At 45.2% G+C, this 18,111-nt stretch overlaps 1 protein-coding gene across 1 annotated transcript in view; it reads left to right on the plus strand.

Moving 5' to 3' along the window:
* The first annotated feature begins 6,454 nt into the window (after nt 1-6,454).
* Nucleotides 6,455-18,111, plus strand: part of LOC308252262 (uncharacterized protein) — a 35,463-nt gene continuing 23,806 nt past the window's right edge. Inside the window, exon 1 of the mRNA XM_080676619.1 lies at nt 6,455-6,581. Within this exon, the coding sequence (XP_080532745.1) occupies nt 6,579-6,581 (3 nt within the window). The 5' untranslated portion in view covers nt 6,455-6,578. The remainder of the gene's footprint in view (nt 6,582-18,111) is intronic.

Genomic DNA, 18,111 nt, shown 5'->3' on the forward strand with positions numbered 1-18,111 from the left:
ACATACCTTTTACAATTTATATATACTTTCTGTAACTTATATATACCTTTTGTGACTTACACTTACTTTCTTTAACTTTCATTGCTGTCATTGTAATTCTCTTTGTTTTTCTTAGAGTCTACAAAATCAGAACTTGAGCAGTGAATGCACTTCACAGACCCTGACCTTCCAAAGCAGAAAGTTCACTGCCTCGCTCTGTCTTCTACAGCCAGCAAAACAAAAGGGGGGAGATGTGGGGAAGCACAGGAGTTGGTTGGAATGTCTGTAAGGAGGATTCTCCGAAGGTTGCGGGGGGCCTCTGAGAGGACCTTGCCGGAGGCGGCAGCCCCTACCATGACTTTTCCAAACAAGTCCGATTCCCTGGGGTGTTTTGCTAGAATCTCTATGTTTAGTCATTTAGACCCGACCTTGTAGAAGCATGTGCTTTCTCAAGGATGCTTACCTTGCTGATTGTATCTAGAGGTTAAGTTTAGTTCAAGCTGTTATGACAATAAAAGCCAAAGGAGGCAGGCGAATGGGGCTACTTGGTGGTGATAGCCAAGTAGTGCCTTAGCCCTCTCTTTCACAGAAAAAAGGGTCAGAGTAATCATTCATCCCTCGCTCAGGGTCTGCTGGGTCAGCCCCTGCAGTTAGACAGTCATATACCATACAAGTGTTTGTGTCTTAAATTGTCTTGATTATTAGTGTTAGTATTCCTGTTCCTATTCTCATTGTCATGGTCATTATCCTATATAATAAAGAGGGAATATGTAAATTTACTGTCACTTCGCTGCAAAGATGGTGGCACCCACAGTGGGGGGGGATGGTTCTGTAACACAAAATGGCTGCACCCACAGCGGAGGCTGAGTTCCTGTGACAAGCCTTAACAAGCAATCAGCAGAGACCTGAGGCTGCGCTCCCCCCCTCCAAACACTCTCCCCGTGGGGCTTGACAGGGGACCTCAGGCTGCTCCCCCTGCCCTGGTGCCAGGCCGGGGGACCTCAGGCCATGCTTGCTGCCTGGTGGGGCTTGACAGGAGACCTCAGGTTGCGCACCCCCACCTGGCAGGGCTTGACAAGGGTGGGACCGGTTGGATCTAGCCCAATGGGGGTGAGGACGGCCGGGTCTGGGTATCTTGTGATTTTGAGGCGCATGTGGGTGGGTGGGGACTTGACTCTGGATCCCGTGGTGTACTCCGGACTCTGACAGGAGGAAGATTTCCATATTCATTTTACTAATTTTCTTTTATCTCTGACACTTCTATTATAGAGAAAGGGCAAATAGCAATATTAAAATATTTCCTACAATGAATCCCCTTTTAATGTGCACTAATTTCACAAAGGCCTGGTGCATGAATTTGTGCATGGGTGGGGTCCAGCCAGCCTGGCCCGGGGAAGGGGACACGGGCAGTTGGCTGGCCTGCCTGCTAGTCGAACTCCTGGTCAAGGGGACAATTTGCATATTAACCTTTTATTATATAGGATATACACTGAGTAGCCAGATTATTATGCGTTCAGAGATCATAAAAATCTGGCCACTCAGTGTGTGTATATATATACTGTCGGAAACTGCCCATTGTCCTCACTGGCAGAGAACCCGGAAGGCTGGTCAACCTTGAAGCTCTGAAAGGTCAGAGCCAACCACTCCCTGTCTAATTGAGACAATGATAGCTGAAGCAACTTCCCTACCAAACAATGATGTAAATCCTTGCTGATTGGCTATTACTGGAATTGCCTGCCTCTATGGGTGGATCCCAAACCTTAATAAAAGGGGTAGCAAGGCTGGAGCGCGGTGTATTCCTTCCACCTGGCCCCCAATATCGCCAAATTAATACTTCTCTAGTCTTTTTCATTTGTGTGCAGCCTTCTCTAGAATCCTAACCCTGAACCTGAATGCTGAAACATGCAGGACGTGAAAGGGGTTCCTGCAATAGACATACATATATATCATTTTCGAAACCTAAATCGAAACTGGCCTGTAAAATAACTATGAAGTAATGCTTTTATTTTTATAATTTTTATTTTTTTAAATAAATCTTCATTGTTCAGATTATTACAATTGTTCCTCTTTTTTCCCCCCATAGCTCCCCTCCACCCGGTTCCCACCCCACCCTCTGCCCTTACCGCCCCCCCCCCCTCCAATGTCCTCTTCCATAGGTGTACGATTTTTGTCCAGTCTCTTCCCGTACCCCCCACACCCCTTTCCCCACAAGAATTGTCAGTCCACTCCCTTTCTATGCCCCTAATTCTATTATATTCACCAGTTTATTCTGTTCATCAGGTTTTTTATTCACTTGATTTTTAGATTCACTTGTTGATAGATATGTATTTGTTGTTCATAATTTTTATCTTTACCTTTTTCTTCTTCTTCCTCTTCTTAAAGAATACCTTTCAGCATTTCATATAATACTGGTTTGGTGGTGATGAACTCCTTTAGCTTTTTCTTATCTGTGAAGCTCTTTATCTGCCCTTCAATTCTGAATGATAACTTTGCTGGTAGAGTAATCTTGGTTGTAGGTTCTTGCTATTCATCACTTTGAATATTTCTTACCACTCCCATCTGGCCTGCATAGTTTCTGTTGAGAAATCAGCTGACAATCATATGAGTGCTCCCTTGTAGGTAATTAACTGTTTTTCTCTTGCTGCTTTTAATATTCTCTCTTTGTCTTTTGCTCTTGGCATTTTAATTGTGATGTGTCTTGGTGTGGTCTCTTTGGATTCCTTTTGTTTGGGGTTCTCTGCACTTCCTGGACTTGTAAGTCTATTTCTTTCACCAGGTGGGGCAAGTTTTCGGTCATTATTTCTTCAAATAGGTTTTCAGTATCTTGTGCTCTCTCTTCTTCTGGCACCCCCATAATTCGGATGTTGGTACGCTTAAAGTTGTCCCAGAGGCTCCTTACAGTATTTTCATATTTTTGGATTCTTTTTGCTTTTTGCTTTTCTGGTTGGGTGTTTTTTGCTTCTTTCTATTTCAAATCTGGAGACACCCTTATGAGACAAGAGTGTGTCCCTTATGGATTTGAGGAGTTGTAATCTGGATGGTCCCCCTCTGACCCCTGAGTACACTGGCTCTTGGATCTCCAAGGAGGTGCTAATTTAGCCTCTGCCTGAGGCCACCCAGCAGGAGCTACAGAGAGATCTGCAGATTCCTCTTCTTTGTTTGGGTTTTGGAGGTGCCCAGATGAGGCCCAGCTGTGAAGCAATGCAAGCTGCTGCGGGGCCTTGGGCCTTCTTTTGGATGTTCTGGGTCTCACTGACTCAGCTGCAGTTTGTTAGGTAAGATTAGAATTCAAAGGACCAGGCGATTCATATGCAAAAGCCTCTGTGCTCACCTTGGATGGGACACAGTCTCAGGGCAGAGCAAACAACAATGGCTTCGTGGGGCGGGATCTCAGGGCAGAGCACACAGCAATGACTTCCTGTCAGCCCTGCCCTAAGAGGCCCCTGGGTCTCAGTGTCCTGCGTTAATTGCTGCAAGCACCTCTGAGAGAAAGCTGCCCTCGAGTTTCCCCACTGCCAGACAGTCCAGTTTCTCCCCAAATGAGTCTGGGTCCCCAGAGTCTCACCTGGAACTGGAGTTCAGAGCAGTCAGAAGCTTTTGTCTCCCTCCTGATTGAGAAAGCCAGCTGTGTACTCAGTTGCCAGCCCTCTCTGTGTGCATGCCTCCGTATCTCTCCCTTCTGCAGCTCCTGTGAGTCTCAGTGTGCTTTTCTCTTTCCTTCTAGTTGTAGAATTTCCACTCAGCCAGCCTTCCTGTAGTTCTGTATGATGTCCGTTCTGTCTTTTAGTTGTAGTTTTGAAATTGTTGTGCGAGGCAGCAGTTTAGGTGTTTACCTATGCCACCATCTTGGTTTCTCCTCTCTGAAGTATTGCTTTTAATATAATTCTGTGATGACTGTTTTGATTTCATCTATGGGTGGTTATTTTTCCTCCTCTGAAATCTTCAAAATACATGCTGTGATTAGGATGTATTGCCTTCTTAACTAGATAGAAAAATGTCATTGATTCTTCCACTACTGCTTCAAACACCATGTCTACATTTCAGTCAGACCACAAGGAAAATATTTTTAAGTACAAACAAATATCTGTTCTTCTGCCATTTAAAGGATCCATTGCTTCCTTATTTTCACTCAGATATAAGAGATGTTGGTGTGCAACTTGGGAGTTCTTCAGTGAGCACTGAGACTGGCCCTCACACATGAAGGAAAAGGAAAGACCAAAGAAAGAGACAGACCACTCCAGATTTTTAAGTGGCCGTTCTAATAAGCAAAGGAACTTGCATACTAGGGAGGTCTTGGGTGGCCATTAGAGCAGTAGACCTCCACACTGCCCACCAGAATCTTCAAAGTTTACCTAGAAGCCTTCATTGGGTCACTCAGTCAGATGGGGTCAGCAATGCATTGTTCTCTCAAAGCTCCATCCTTGAAATGGCCCTTAGTTCTCCATCAGTGGGCAGAACATATATCCCAAGGACAGGGGTGGGAGGAAGGAATCTGATTGCCCAGTTATAGCTCATTGGTTGACCAGCAGTGGCATCTTCTCAGTGACCCTCCCACAGAGCAGCTGCTTGAACCGTGTGTGACTCTTTCCATTAGAGCCATATGCCAAGGCTACGGGGAAAATCTCTCTATACATACAGGAACTCCTTGTGCCTTTTCAGTGGAGCTCTTTGATGAAAAGATCATCTTGTAGGGTGAGTCTTGAGACCTCATGGTTTCCATGGTGCAGGTGGATATAGCAACACTAAGTCTACTCTGGCCCTTGTGTTTGCCATGATGGAGACTACAGGAACCACCTGCTCTTACCCCCTAATGTATCACCAATGGGTTTCATGTAACCCACTTGGATCTTCTCTTCTGATTATAATATATAAATCTAGAGGCCTGATGCACGAAATTTGGGCAAGAGTAAGGCCTTCCTTCCCCAGTTGCCGATACTGGCTTCCCTCTGGTACCTGGGACCCAGGCTTCTTTCTGGCTGCCAACAGGCACCTGGGACCTTAGCTTCCCTCCCAGCCCTGGCTTCATTGGGAAGGACATCTGGTCTAATTAGCATGTTTTTATTATTATAGATAAGGTACAAAACTTCATTCCCCAGAACAATATCTCAATCCATTGACATTTTGCTTCCTGACAATAAACTCACAAAAATTCTCTTTAGGTTTGAATGATTCTTATATTGACAGATGGAACCAAGTTTTCTGATGAATCTCATTATTGCTGGATTAAACAGTGTAACTGTGGTAGGCAACAGGAATGGCACCAGGTGTCTGACTGGGCTCAGACCAAATGTGGGTTCAGCAGCCTGGGTAGTTGGGTTCTGGCTAGGAAAGAATTCAGAACAAGATCAAAAGTGTGAGAGAACATTTTTTGTGTAAATTACAGAGGTGTGAGAAGTAATTCTTAGAATAAATGGGCTTAGGAAAGGAGTTAAAGAGGTAAGGAAGGGCCCTTGGAGCTTGGGAGTGCAAGCTAATGGTAACCTGCCTGGGGGGGGGGGGGAGAGGAAAAGGAGGGGGGAGGGAAAGGTACAGGTGTGCTCCAGGGAGGGAGAGCCCACTGAGTCCTCCTTCCTAAAGGCTTTAAGGGTGGAGATTTCAGGGGAGGTCGAAGGGGGAAGAGTGAATGGAATATTCTGTAGCTTTCCAGGTGTGTCCATTCAGGGATGTGGCCTCCACTGATGGATTGGCCGGCACCAGAGCAAGGGTCATTATTCTATACAGCTGGTCCTGATGTCAGCCCTGGCATTTTGTTCCTTATCTGGGCCTGGAGCTAGAGGAGGAAAAGTCACTCTGAGGACAAGGTCCCACCCTACAATTGATTGTCCATTGCTAGACACCTGGCCTTCCACACTGGTGACCTCTGTACCTGGCCCATCTCCCTGCTCTGCGTAGGTCTGTGGAACTGCCTACAAGATAACCATAAGTAAGGGGTGGCTCGTGACCTCAGAGGACCGTGACTGAATCACCAGTGGGAACACATTTTTTATGTGAAAAACATTTTCTAAAGGTAACCATTCTAAATACGCAGAAGTCACTTTTCCCACTGGACATGATGGCTTGTTTCTGGTTTCAATGCTCTTTCTGGGAATCTGGCTGTAGTTCTGGAAGGATACCACCCTAAGGCATCCCTGGTCCCTGAGCCTGGGCACCTTTTTGCAAATGCACACGTCACACTCCAGTTATCAACAAAGATCAAAATGGAGCCAGATTCATTAGGTGCCTTTTAAGTGTGTGTGTTTGCAAGAAAGGAACCCTGTTCCCTGGGGACTCTCAGCCCTGCCTCTCAATGCAAACATCCCTAGACAGCAGATCTGCTTGCTTTGGGCTCAGGCCTGTGCACCTCAGGCGCTAGGGGGCGTGTGGTGCGAAGTGTCTGTCATGTGAGCTGGGCGCCAAGTGGGTGGTGCTGCTGTTGCGGTGGGGGGTGGGGCTACGATGTGGGTGGGTCTACTCGGGACAGGTGGGTGGGGCTATGCTCTGCTGACACGCGGAAGTTCACCGAGATCACATTTCCCTTGCACTTCCGTCTTTCGTCCTTCCGAGATCTGTTAGGTCCTGGGAGCTGCAGGCGGGACTCAGGGAGGCCCAGGAAACTAGAAATGGTGAGTGTGCGGCCGGGCGCGGAGACGGGCAGGAGGGGCGGGTGGAACCGCCGTGGCTGGACAGTCTCTCCACGGTCAGGTCCGGAGCCTGCGGACCCCAGGCGCCCGGGGGCTCCGCTGAAACTGCAGGCCTCTCAGGCTCGCAGTGTGGGGCCCAGCCGGGACCCGGGCGTCCAGTTTGTCCCCGCGGCAGGGCCTTCGGCTGCGGAGCGTGTCTGGGCAGCTCTGCACCCACATCCCCGCGGCTCCGCAGTTGGTGCGGTGACCACGGGGAGGGTCATTGGGGACAATGGTGACTCGGTCTCCGCGGTTCGTGCATGGGAGGAGTGTGGTCTGTGGGGTCCCCTGTCCCTCCTTTCTCCCCAGAAGGATCCCGTTTTCTCCTGAGTTTTGATGTTTGTGGAGCAGGCTCTCAAGTCCACTCCCTGTCCTCCAGGCCTAGCTCTGCAGCAAATGCCTGCATTTCCAGTCTCTCCCCCGAATCCTAAACGCCATCTTCCCTTCTCTGAGTCACAGCATCTTTATCAGCTATTTGTTTTGTGGTGCTTTTCTGTGGTGCGGTGTTTCTTCCTTTTCCGGTCCCGCACGGAAAGGGAGAAAGACAGGTTCCTGAGGGGAGGAGCTGGGAATTAAGAAATTAGAGAAAGAAAGAGACAAGAGACAGAAATAGATTCAAGCTGGGTGCCGGGTGGCTTCCCGCCCTCTGATAGAGAGACAGTCACACTCACCTCAGACAACACAGCATATTTATTGGTTTCCAAAAGGGATTTTATGATAAAAGGGAGTTTCGGGTGTGCCCAAATCCTATTTATCAGGATCTGAGTAAGCTCCTTATTTGGAGTGGGTCAAGGTCCTTTTTGTTCCTCATTCCAAGTACATGGATAAGGATACTGATAACAGGATTCTGCCAGTGCCCTTGGGCTCAGCTGATAAGAATTAAAAAAGTATCCATGTGCCTTCCCAGACGGCTCTCTACATCTCCCCCATTTTAATTTTTTAAAAGAAATCTTGCATTTATAAACATATAAGAACAAAAAATGTTTAGGTCCCAATTTCAATGTTCAAAAGTTCCGAGTCCAAATTTTAATGTCCAACAGTTCTGAGTCCAAGTTTCAATGTCCAAAAGTTCCAAGTGTACACTTCAGCAATGACATCTGGATGGTGGACAAATGGTGGCAATGCAGGTTTGACCTCTGGTTTGGTCCTGGGAAACCTGCAGTGACAGCTGCTGACTGCTAGCATGGAAAGGTGTCGTCAGCATCTTCCATATCTGGACTGTTTCTCCTCTTGTCTTCATGGCTGAATTATTTCCTGCTAATTCCTCTCTGTTGCAGGAATCCACATGGTCTTGGAGTTTTTGGAAATATAAACATATTCTCGTCCAAAGGTTAATAAATAAATCTTTTTTATGAATTTTGCTTGGGATCCTTTTAATTTTTTGCCCAAAATTATGACTGCTTTAGGGTTCATTGCATGTTAAGCGATTTTAACATGAAATGAACTACCAATAGAAATTTTGGTTAATACTTTAGGAACAGCCTTTTGTACAATTAGATTTTCTTGAATATTCCCTTATTTCATTTAGCCAATTTAAATTAATCTGAAAACTTGACTATTTTACTGTCAAATTTAATACTTTAACAACAATTTTAGTTAATGGAAAGGATTATGTGCATCCTTGAGAAAGCCCTGAGCACTCCTGGATTTAGGCTAGATTTAGGTATAGGGCAGCTGCCATCAACCACTTCTCTGTTGCCTGGGTCTCGGTCTTAGCTGGGCCAAGTCTCTTGTTTGTAACTGGGTCTCAGTCTTAGCTGGGCCAAATCTGTTTGTTGCCTGGGTCCCAATCTGAGCTGGGCATGGGAAGCACAAAGCAGCCATGGGGCAGGAGACCTCTCTCAGAAGGGGCGAGTGTTCAAGCCCCTGTAATGTTGGGGGGTGAGGATCTGTGCCACACCTCTGTTGACCCCCAAGTTCTCTCCTGATGGCCCCCTGCGACTGTGCCTGTCTTAGGTTACCCCTCCCTTGAGGAGTCTTACCTGTCATTGACCAACCAGCCATCCTCCCGCGCCAAGCAGGGTGATGTAAGGTTCAGTTCTGTCTCCTTGGTAGCCTATGCCCCTATGGCCTCCATGCCCAGCACCTGCCTTGGGATCCCCCCACTGGTGGGGGGCCCTGGCATTGATCATATATCTTGGGGAACCCAGGTTTCTTCTCCAGGGAGGGCCCAGCTCACACCATGGTGCGAGAGACAGATCTATGGTACCATCCAACATGAGGTTTCAACCTCAAAATGAACTGAAGACTCAAGCAACAGCTGTGGGCAATTGAATTGTGAGAAGAGGGTTCCTTTTGACAAAAAGGGCCAATATAGAATGCTCAAGTACCTTCCCAAGGGGCCTTTCACACAGTGGAAGGAATTGAATCCTTTCATGTCCCTTTTAAATTGCCGCCAAACATTAAAAAAAAAAATTAAAAATTTTTAAGTTTGTTTGGATTAATTGTACAATATGCTGTTTGTAAAATAGCAAAAATTATAATGACACTGTAGAATAATACCATGCAATTTCAAGTATATTAGATGTTTTAAAAGGATTTCTTTTAAGAAGAGAGAATAATTTTCTTGTATTACTCTGGGCCCTTGGAGCTTTACAAGAATCATCTCTGTTAAGGCCTTGAAATTTTAACATGGAAAAAAACCATCAAACAAATATTTATATTCATATATGATTTACTAGTTTTTGCATCTGCCATTCATATGCAAACTTGTTATCTACTTCCTGCTGGTTACTTGCCTCAGCTCGGGAATTTCAAAAGGGGCTGCTTAAAATGCCTTGGGAAACTAGCTTTAATTTGTCTCCCAGTTCATCTTCGCCATCTTTAAAGCTAAAATCTCTAGGGTTTTTATTCTGTACACAGAAAAGTGTCAAGCCCAGCTCAAAAACTATGCGCACTCGTTTTTAAACTGGCCTTTTCGCTTTACATGAGCACAGAAATCCCTGATGCATTTATGAATTTGTAAAAACTTTAATTCATTAGCTGGTAAAAGGAAAGATGGCGAATATGAGGCCTCTTATGGTGGCTTTCTTGGGGAGTGGTATCTATATAGGATTGCCACATGTCTCTCCCTTCCCCTACATCCTGCTTACTTTAGGGGAAGTTTTTGCAACAGATCTGGCCACATTTTTTCATGCTTAAAAGACAGATCTCAAATTTTTTCTTTATAACTAACACCCAATTTGGCCAAGATCAGAATCTTCCTGCGGATTATTTTTTAGCAGGATAATGACTTCCAATTTGACCAGGATAATTAGCAAGAGCTGTTTGCCAATTAATAGAGTATTGCCATAGCCAACTTTGCTGTGCGGTGGGAAATGGCACTATAATGAGGGAAGGTTCTTGCCCTTCCAATTGAACTAGTCTGCCGTACTTTTGCTATGAGCTGAGAAACCAAATCATGGAAAGGTGTTAATACTTTGGCTGGAGAATAAGCCAGGTGAAGCCATTCTATTACACCTGGGTCCTGCCAAATGACTCCTGTGGGAGTATGAGTAGTAGGGAAAATCAATACCTGAAGGGGTTTAGTTAAATCTACTCTTGGAAGCTGAGCAGCTTCAAGGGCAGCTTCAACTTTGGTTAAAGCAATACCAGCTTCTGCAGTTAATTGTCTAGGAGAAGATGGTGAGGAATCTCCTCGAAGAATACTATACAAAGGAGCTAAATCTGCAGTAGTCAATTTTAATGATGGACGAACCCAATTAATGTTCCCAAGTAATTTTTGAAAATCATTCAAAGTTACCAATGAATCCATCCTAATTTGTAAGCGTTGAGGACGCACAGTACGTCCTTCAATTAAACTACCTAGATATTGAAAAGGAGAACTTTTCTGTACCTTTTCTGGTGCGATACACAGTCCCAGAGTTAAGAGATAGTGTTGTAAATCTGCAAAAACTTTATGAAGAGTGTCCACATTCTCATGAGCCAACAAGATGTCATCCATATAATGGATGATGTATGCTTGGGGGTGCTGCCGTCTTATGGGGCGGATAGCTGCATCTACAAAATCCTGGCATAACGTAGGACTGTTAGCCATTCCCTGCGGCAGCACTTTCCAGCAGTATCTCTTTGCTGGCTCTTTAAAGTTTATTGTAGGGACACTAAACGCAAATCGTTTACAGTCATCTGGATGCAAAGGGATAGTGGAAAAATAATCCTTTAAATCTAGAATGAGTAGCTCATAATTAAGAGGAATAGCAGTAGGTGAGGGCAGCCCCGATTGAAGGGGGCCCATAACCTCCATGGTTTTATTTATTGCTCAGAGATCTTGTAAAAGTCTCCATCCACCTGATTTTTTCTTAATTACAAAAATAGGTGTATTCCAAGGACTATAAGTAGGTTCAATATGACCAGCTTCAAGCTGTTCTTGTACTAGAAGTTGTGCTGCTTGAAGCTTCTCTCCAGTTAAGGGCCATTGATTAACCCAAACAGGGTCGTTAGAGAGCCATGTAATCTTTGCAGCAGTCTTCTGGGTTGGAGAGATGACCAAGGCCCCTAATGAAAAAGCTGCGGCTCACTGTATCCTAACACTCTTCCCCCTGGCTGGGTAGACGTGGGGATAGGGGATAGGCTGCCTTGCCGCCTTTTGCCTGATCCTTTAAAGGGATAACATCCTTGATTTAATGTTTGAGTTGTGAGCATTGGGACTCATTAGTAATACTCCCATTTGCTCTAAAACGTCCCTTCCTCAGAGGTTAATAGGTACATGATCAAGCACATAAGGTGTAAAATATCCCGTATTTCCTTCTAAATCTTCCCATTTGATAAGCTGCGCACTCTATTGAGGCTGAGAGACTTGGCCAGTGCCTTGTAGATTGGCAGTAGCTGTATTAAGAGGCCATGCAGGGGGCCAGTGCCTGGAGGCAATCACGGAAACATCTGCCCCGGTATCTATTGTTCCTCGGAAAAATTTCCCATTTAATTTTAACTCTAGCTCTGGCTGCCCTTGTTTAACTAGCTGTGCCTAGTACATTTGATTAGAGGATCCAAATCCTCTTTCTCCCCGAAGCTCTGAGGAGAGAAGTTTCCCAGCCGTACAATAGGGCAAGATTACAATCTGGGCTATCCTAGTTTCTGGAGAAATTTGAATTATGGTACTTGTTATCTGTGCTATAACTTTCATTTCACCAGTATAGTCTTGATCTATCACACCTGGTAAAACTTGAAATCCTTTCATAGATAAGCTACTTCTTCCTAAAATAAGTCCCATGGTGCCCTTAAGTAATGGTCCATAAATCCCTGTAGGGATTGCTTGTGGACCCGTATCAGGAGTTAGTACATATTTGGCGGTGGGACAGAGGTCCAATCCTGCACTTCCTGGGGTGGCGCAGTAGAGTTCCCTGATAGTGGACCGGTTGTTGGCAGGCTGATATGGTACGACAGTGCCCCCACTGTTTGGCGGGGCCCGGGCCGGCCCCATTTGCCGTTTCCCTGATGTGGGTCAAGAGGCTGGCCATCAATGCCTCTCTGGGAGCGGCAGTTATTGGCCCAGTGTCTTCCCCTGCCGAAGCAGAGGACAAAACCCCAACTGCGGAGCAGGGAGACTAGGAGCTGAACTTCCTTGTCCCCTTGAGGCAACCTGTTGCCAGCAATTCTTTGCAATATGGCCTGGCCTTCCGCAAGTGAAACAAGTCCGTTTTTCTTTGCTCCCTGAATGGTCCCTTTGCAGAGACTCCTTCAATGCAGCAGCCAAAGTCACTCCCTGAACATAGGATGGCCCAATATCAGCACAAATACGGAGGAACTCAGAAATTGACCCCCTTTTTCTGTAGGGGCATAGAGCCTCCTGACATGTTCTATTGACATTCTCAAAAGCCAGTTGCTTCACTAACAGGGATCCCGTATTGGAATCTCCAACCACTCTGTCTACTGCCTGAAGCAACCGTGCCACAAAGTCCTGATAGGGCTCCTCTGGCCCCTGTATAATTTTTGTAACGTCCATGCTTTTTTCTCCCTTAGTGGGCAACTCCCTCCAAGCCTTAGTGCCACAAATATTTATCTGCTGATAAGCTTGCAAAGGGAACATCATCTGAGCCTGTAAGCTGCTACATGTTCCAGTTCCTATTAACATTTCAAGAGTGATAGGCACACCTTGTTGTTGATTTTTAGCTGCCTGTTTTTCACTAATTTCAGTCCAATTGGATTTCCACAGTAAATAATCTCCAGCGGAAAGACATGCCTTAGCCAATGTTTGCCAGTCTTGAGGAGGCAGAGCTTCACTAATTACAGTGTCAATCAAGCTCAAGACAAATGGAGAAGTGGGGCCATATGTGGAGACAGAGGTTTTAAACTCCTTGAGGGTTTTAAAAGGAATGGCCTCGTGCACTCTCAGTATCTGCCCTGGGTTGGTAGGGTCTGGCCTTTCTAGGATCGGATACATTGAAAATCCTGTAATATCCTCTCCAGCTCGTCTTGCCTCCTGTAAGGTCAGCTGTAAAGGGGATAGTACCGGTGGCACAGCAGTTGTAACTTTCACATTTGGCTGTGTGCCAATTTCTGGCCGTAAAGGCCGGGGGGTTAGGGTTGTTTTTTCAAAACTGTGAGCAAGATCTTCCTCATCATCTAAATCATCTCGCTCATGGTAATGTTTGTATCTCCTTTTCTCAATCTCTGGCTTCCGCTCATATTTAGGAGGTAAATACCGTGTTTCCCCGAAAATAAGACAGTGTCTTATATTAATTTTTGCCCCCAAAGACACGCTAGGTCTTATTTTCAGGGGATGTCTTATTTTTCCACGAAGAAGAATACGGTACACATTTATTGTTAAATGAAAATAAAGGAAATTTATTACCTGTATGCAGTACGGTAGTACGGTAGTTGTCAACACAAACCAGACAAACTGTGAATCCTACAGTATCAAGAATTTACTCATTTATTCAATGACAATCATGTCATCATCTTCTGGAACATCATCATAACAATGCAATTCCTGAATTTCCTGGTGAATTTCTTGTGACTCCATTTCTTTCAGAATCAGTGGACCAAATCTCTCATGTTTAGCAATAGCACTGTCTTTAAATGAGCACTTCTTGTCAAGGTAGCCTGCTCGCAGTGCATTTGCAATGCAACTGTCAGTAATTTTCTACCATGAATTCTTCACCCAAGTCACAACTTCTTGCAGTTTAGGTTTCACAAAGTTTCCACGCTGATTTCTCTCCATTCTATTTTCAATGTAGTCATTAATTTCCATGCGCAAATTGTCTTTGAATGGCTTGTTTATTGCAATATCAAGAGTCTGGAGATAGGCTGTCATTCCTATGGGAATCATTATCTGATCTATTTTTCTTTCATGAAGAAATGTCTTCATGTCTTTAGCGTGGTGAGTGCTGGCTGCATCCCAGACTAGCAGACCTCTTTGGCTCCCTCGCATAACAAGCGGCAGCATTAAATCGACCCACTTCCTTATAACTGCTTGTGTGGCCCAGGCTTTTTCAGTTTCAAGAATAAAAATGCCCAAAACACGTTCAATCTTTTCCTTCTTGCCCTTAGAAATGATTAAAGGTGGGATTTTAGTGCCATCCAGACGAATTGCCAAAATACAGGAAACACGTGCACTTTCGTAAGCAGTGGAGGGAATGTACGCCAAGGAGGCACCCCGCTGTTCAATTGTTGTTTGAGATGATTGGCCCATAAACACTGCAGTTTCATCCATAGCAATCATGTTGGAAAGATTGTATTTAGAGAAGTCAGCATCATCAATAAAGGACTTGAATGCAAGTGCTCGCTTAATAACTTGAGTATCTTCCAACCTAAACAATGTTGTAGATCTTCTTAAAGACAGTTCACTTCGCTGAAGGAAATTATCCAGCCAGTGTTGTGATGCTTTGAAGTCTTCGGGGGCTATGTCAAACTGTGGTGCCATTGCAAGGGCAAATTCTTGAATCTGAGCCCTATTCACAACCAAAGCCTTTGCTCTCCTGTCAACAACCCATTCACAGATCAGGTCTTCCAGCTTGGAAAATAATGGTGGCCGACCTGATCCACACTTGTGCTTTTTAGCATTTCCCTTGTCCACTTGTTCAATGAGGTTACCATACTCTGCTCGCCATTTTTGGACCAATCGGATACTCAACATCTTCTCTTTGCAGAAAGCAGTAAGATTTTGGCCCCAAGAGTCTTCCACGATTCCTTTCTTGTACTCCACGGAGTAGCTTTTTCTTTTTGCGCTCATTTCTAGGGGTAAAAAAAAAGGAATTGGGGTATCAAGGTTGGGGGAGGGGGATCACTCAAAATGACACAGGGGGGATCAGAGGGGGGAATCAAAATGGCACAGGAGAATCAGAGGGGTGATTACCATTTTAGTAACCCCTTTTGATCCTCCTGTGTCATTTTGATTGTCCCCTCTGATCCTCCTGTGTCATTTTGATTGCCCTCTCTGATCCTCCTGTGTCATTTTAAGTGATCCCCCTCCCCCCACACCTGTGCCACTGAACACCTTCACCAGACATCCCCCCTACCCCTTTATCAGACATTTACCCCCTGGGGCCTGCCTGGGGACTGTCACTGGGCTTGCTGGTGCCTGGATCTGGGCTGGAGCAGGGTCTGCCACTGACTGAGAACCTTCAGTCATCATGAAGGCGGCCGCGAGCATCAGGTAGTGTCACCAGAGACAGACCAGCACTCAGCACCTTCGCCGCGTCCCGTCCGCTCTAATCCTCCTGTTCTTCTACACGCATCTACGAAAGTCTCCTCCTCTCTCCCGCCCCACGCTCACCGCTCACTCCGACCTCCGCTCCGCCTCCACACAGCAGTGACGTCAGGACTCCGTGTAACGTCACTGGTCGCTAGACACCAGTCGGGGCGGCCCTAGCGACCAGTTTACAGTAAATTAATTTTCATTCTGAGACAGAGCCTGGGGCCTTATTTTCAGGGGATGCCTTATATTTCACTCAGAAGGAAACCTGTAAGTAGGTCTTATTTTCGGAGGATGTATTATTTTCGGGGAAACACGGTACTTGTTAGTCCAACTCTTAAGAGCAGCGGCAGGAGCGGCAGTGGATGAAGTGGGGGAAGGTGGGGGTAAGGAGAAAGAGGAGGAGGAGGAGGAAGAATCTCCTTTCCGAGACTCTGAATTACCCATGTTTATACCCGGTTATTCAAGTGAATTCACAATTCACAATACACAATACACTTTCCAAAAACTTACCTTAACCTGCACGAATGTCGTGGAAGTGACCCCCTCGCCTATTTTTCCTCCGTACTCAGGTCCCTGTTTGGGTGCCAAATGTGGTTTGGTGTTTCTTCCTTTTCCGGTCCCGCACGGAAAGGGAGAAAGACAGGTTCCTGAGGGGAGGAGCTGGGGATTAAGAAATTAGAGAAAGAAAGAGACAAGAGACAGAAATAGATTCAAGCTGGGTGCCAGGTGGCTTCCCGCCCTCTGATAGAGAGACAGTCACACTCACCTCAGACAACACAGCATATTTATTGGTTTCCAAAAGGGATTTTATGATAAAAGGGAGTTTCAGGTGTGCCCAAATCCTATTCATCATTATCTGAGTAAGCTCCTTATTTGGGGTGGGTCAAGGTCCTTTTTGTTCCTCATTCCAAGTACATGGAATCAGTACTGATAACAGGATTCTGCCAGTGCCCTTGGGCTCAGCTGATAAGAATTAAAAAAGTATCCACGTGCCTTCCCAGACGGCTCTCTACACTTTTCAAACTGTTAAAAACAAAATTCAGCTGAACAAATTGAAAAGACTAACTGGCTTGATTCCCCATTCAGGAATCAGGCAGCATCCCATCTAGGAAATAGAGTCTGAGCGGCTGTTCAAAACGGAAGGTTTTTACTATTGTAGGCCGAAAGGAAGTGGCTTTGAGAGGTTGTTATTGTCCCCTTTTTTAATAGAACAGACTCAAAATTTTATTTATTTTTTTTATTTTTTTTTAAATAAATCTTTATTCAGATTATTACAATTATTTCTCCTTTTTCCCCCCATAGCTCCCCTCCACCCCTTTCCCACCCCACCTTCTGCCCTTACCTCCCCCCCACTGTCCTCATCCATAGGTGTATGATTTTTGTCCATTCTCTTCATGAACCCCCCCATACCCCTTTCCCCCTGAGAATTATCAGCCCACTCCCTTTCTATGCCCCTGATTCTATTATATTCACCAGATTATTCTGCTCCTCAGGTTTTTAATTCACTTGATTTTTAGGTTGGCTTGTTGATAGATATGTATTTGTTGTTCATAATTTTTTCTCTTTACTTTTTTCTTCTTCCTCTTCTTTAAGAATACCTTTCAGCATTTCATATAGTACTGGTTTGGTGGTGATGAACTCCTTCAGCTTTTTCTTATCTGTGAAGCTCTTTATCTGCCCTTCAATTCTGAATGATAGCTTTGCTGGGTAGAGTGATCTTGGTTGTAGGTTCTTGCTATTCATCACATTGAAAATTTCTTGCCACTCCCGTCTGGCCTGCATAGTTTCTGTTGAGAAGTCAGCTGACAGTCGTATGGGTGCTCCCTTGTAGGTAATTAACTGTTTTTCTCTTGCTGCTTTTAATATTCTCTCTTTGTCTTTTGCTCTTGGCATTTTAATTATGATGTGTCTTGGTGTGGTCCTCTTTGGATTCCTTTTGTTTGGGGTTCTGTGGGCTTCCTGGACTTGTAAGTCTATTTCTTTCACCAGGTGGGGGAAGTTTTCGGTCATTATTTCTTCAAATAGGTTTTCAGTATCTTGCTCTCTCTCTTCTTCTGGCACCCCCATAATTCTGATGTTGGTACGCTTGAAGTTGTCCCAGAGTCTTCTTACATTATCTTCAACTTTTTGGATTTTTTTTTTTGCTTTTTGCTTTTTCGGTTGAGTGTTTTTTGCTTCTTTGTATTTTAATTCTTTGACTTGATTCTTGTGTTCCTCTATTCTGTTTCTGGGTCTCTGTATAATATTTTTTATTTCAGTCAGTGTATGTTTAATTTCTAGTTGGTCCTTTTTCATATCTTCGAGGGTCTCGTTATATTTATCGGCCTTTTCTAGGATATTCTTAAAAAGTCTTATAACGGTGGTTTTGAATTCTATATCCAGTCGTTTGTTTTCCTCCATTTCTTTCATTTGTGATCTGATTCTTTGACCCCGCATTTTCACTGAATCCCTGAGTTGGTAAGGTAGATATTTGTGCTAGGTTTCCAATATGGCCCAGTGGGTCTGCTTCCCCAGTTAACCTGAGGTGGACACTCTTGGTGCACCCCTTTGTGGACTGTGTGTACAGCCTTGTTGTAATTAAGTCTTTATTGTTGTTGGTATCACTGGGAAGAATTGACCTCCGGGCCAGTTGGCTGTAAGGATCAGCTGTGTCTATGCTGGGAGAAGCCCGGTGCTGGAGACAGCCTTATAGGATTAGACTTGCCAAATTGCAATAGCCTCTGTGCTCAGCTTGGATGGGGTGGAGTCTCAGTCTTGGCTTCCTGTCAGCCCCGCCCCTGCGCGCATGTGCGCTTTCAGTCCTCCGCCTTCCCCAGCTCGAGTCTCCGCCTGAGAGTC

The sequence above is a fragment of the Plecotus auritus genome (genome assembly GCF_963455305.1).
Source record: "Plecotus auritus genome assembly, chromosome: 6".
NCBI lineage: Eukaryota > Metazoa > Chordata > Mammalia > Chiroptera > Vespertilionidae > Plecotus > Plecotus auritus.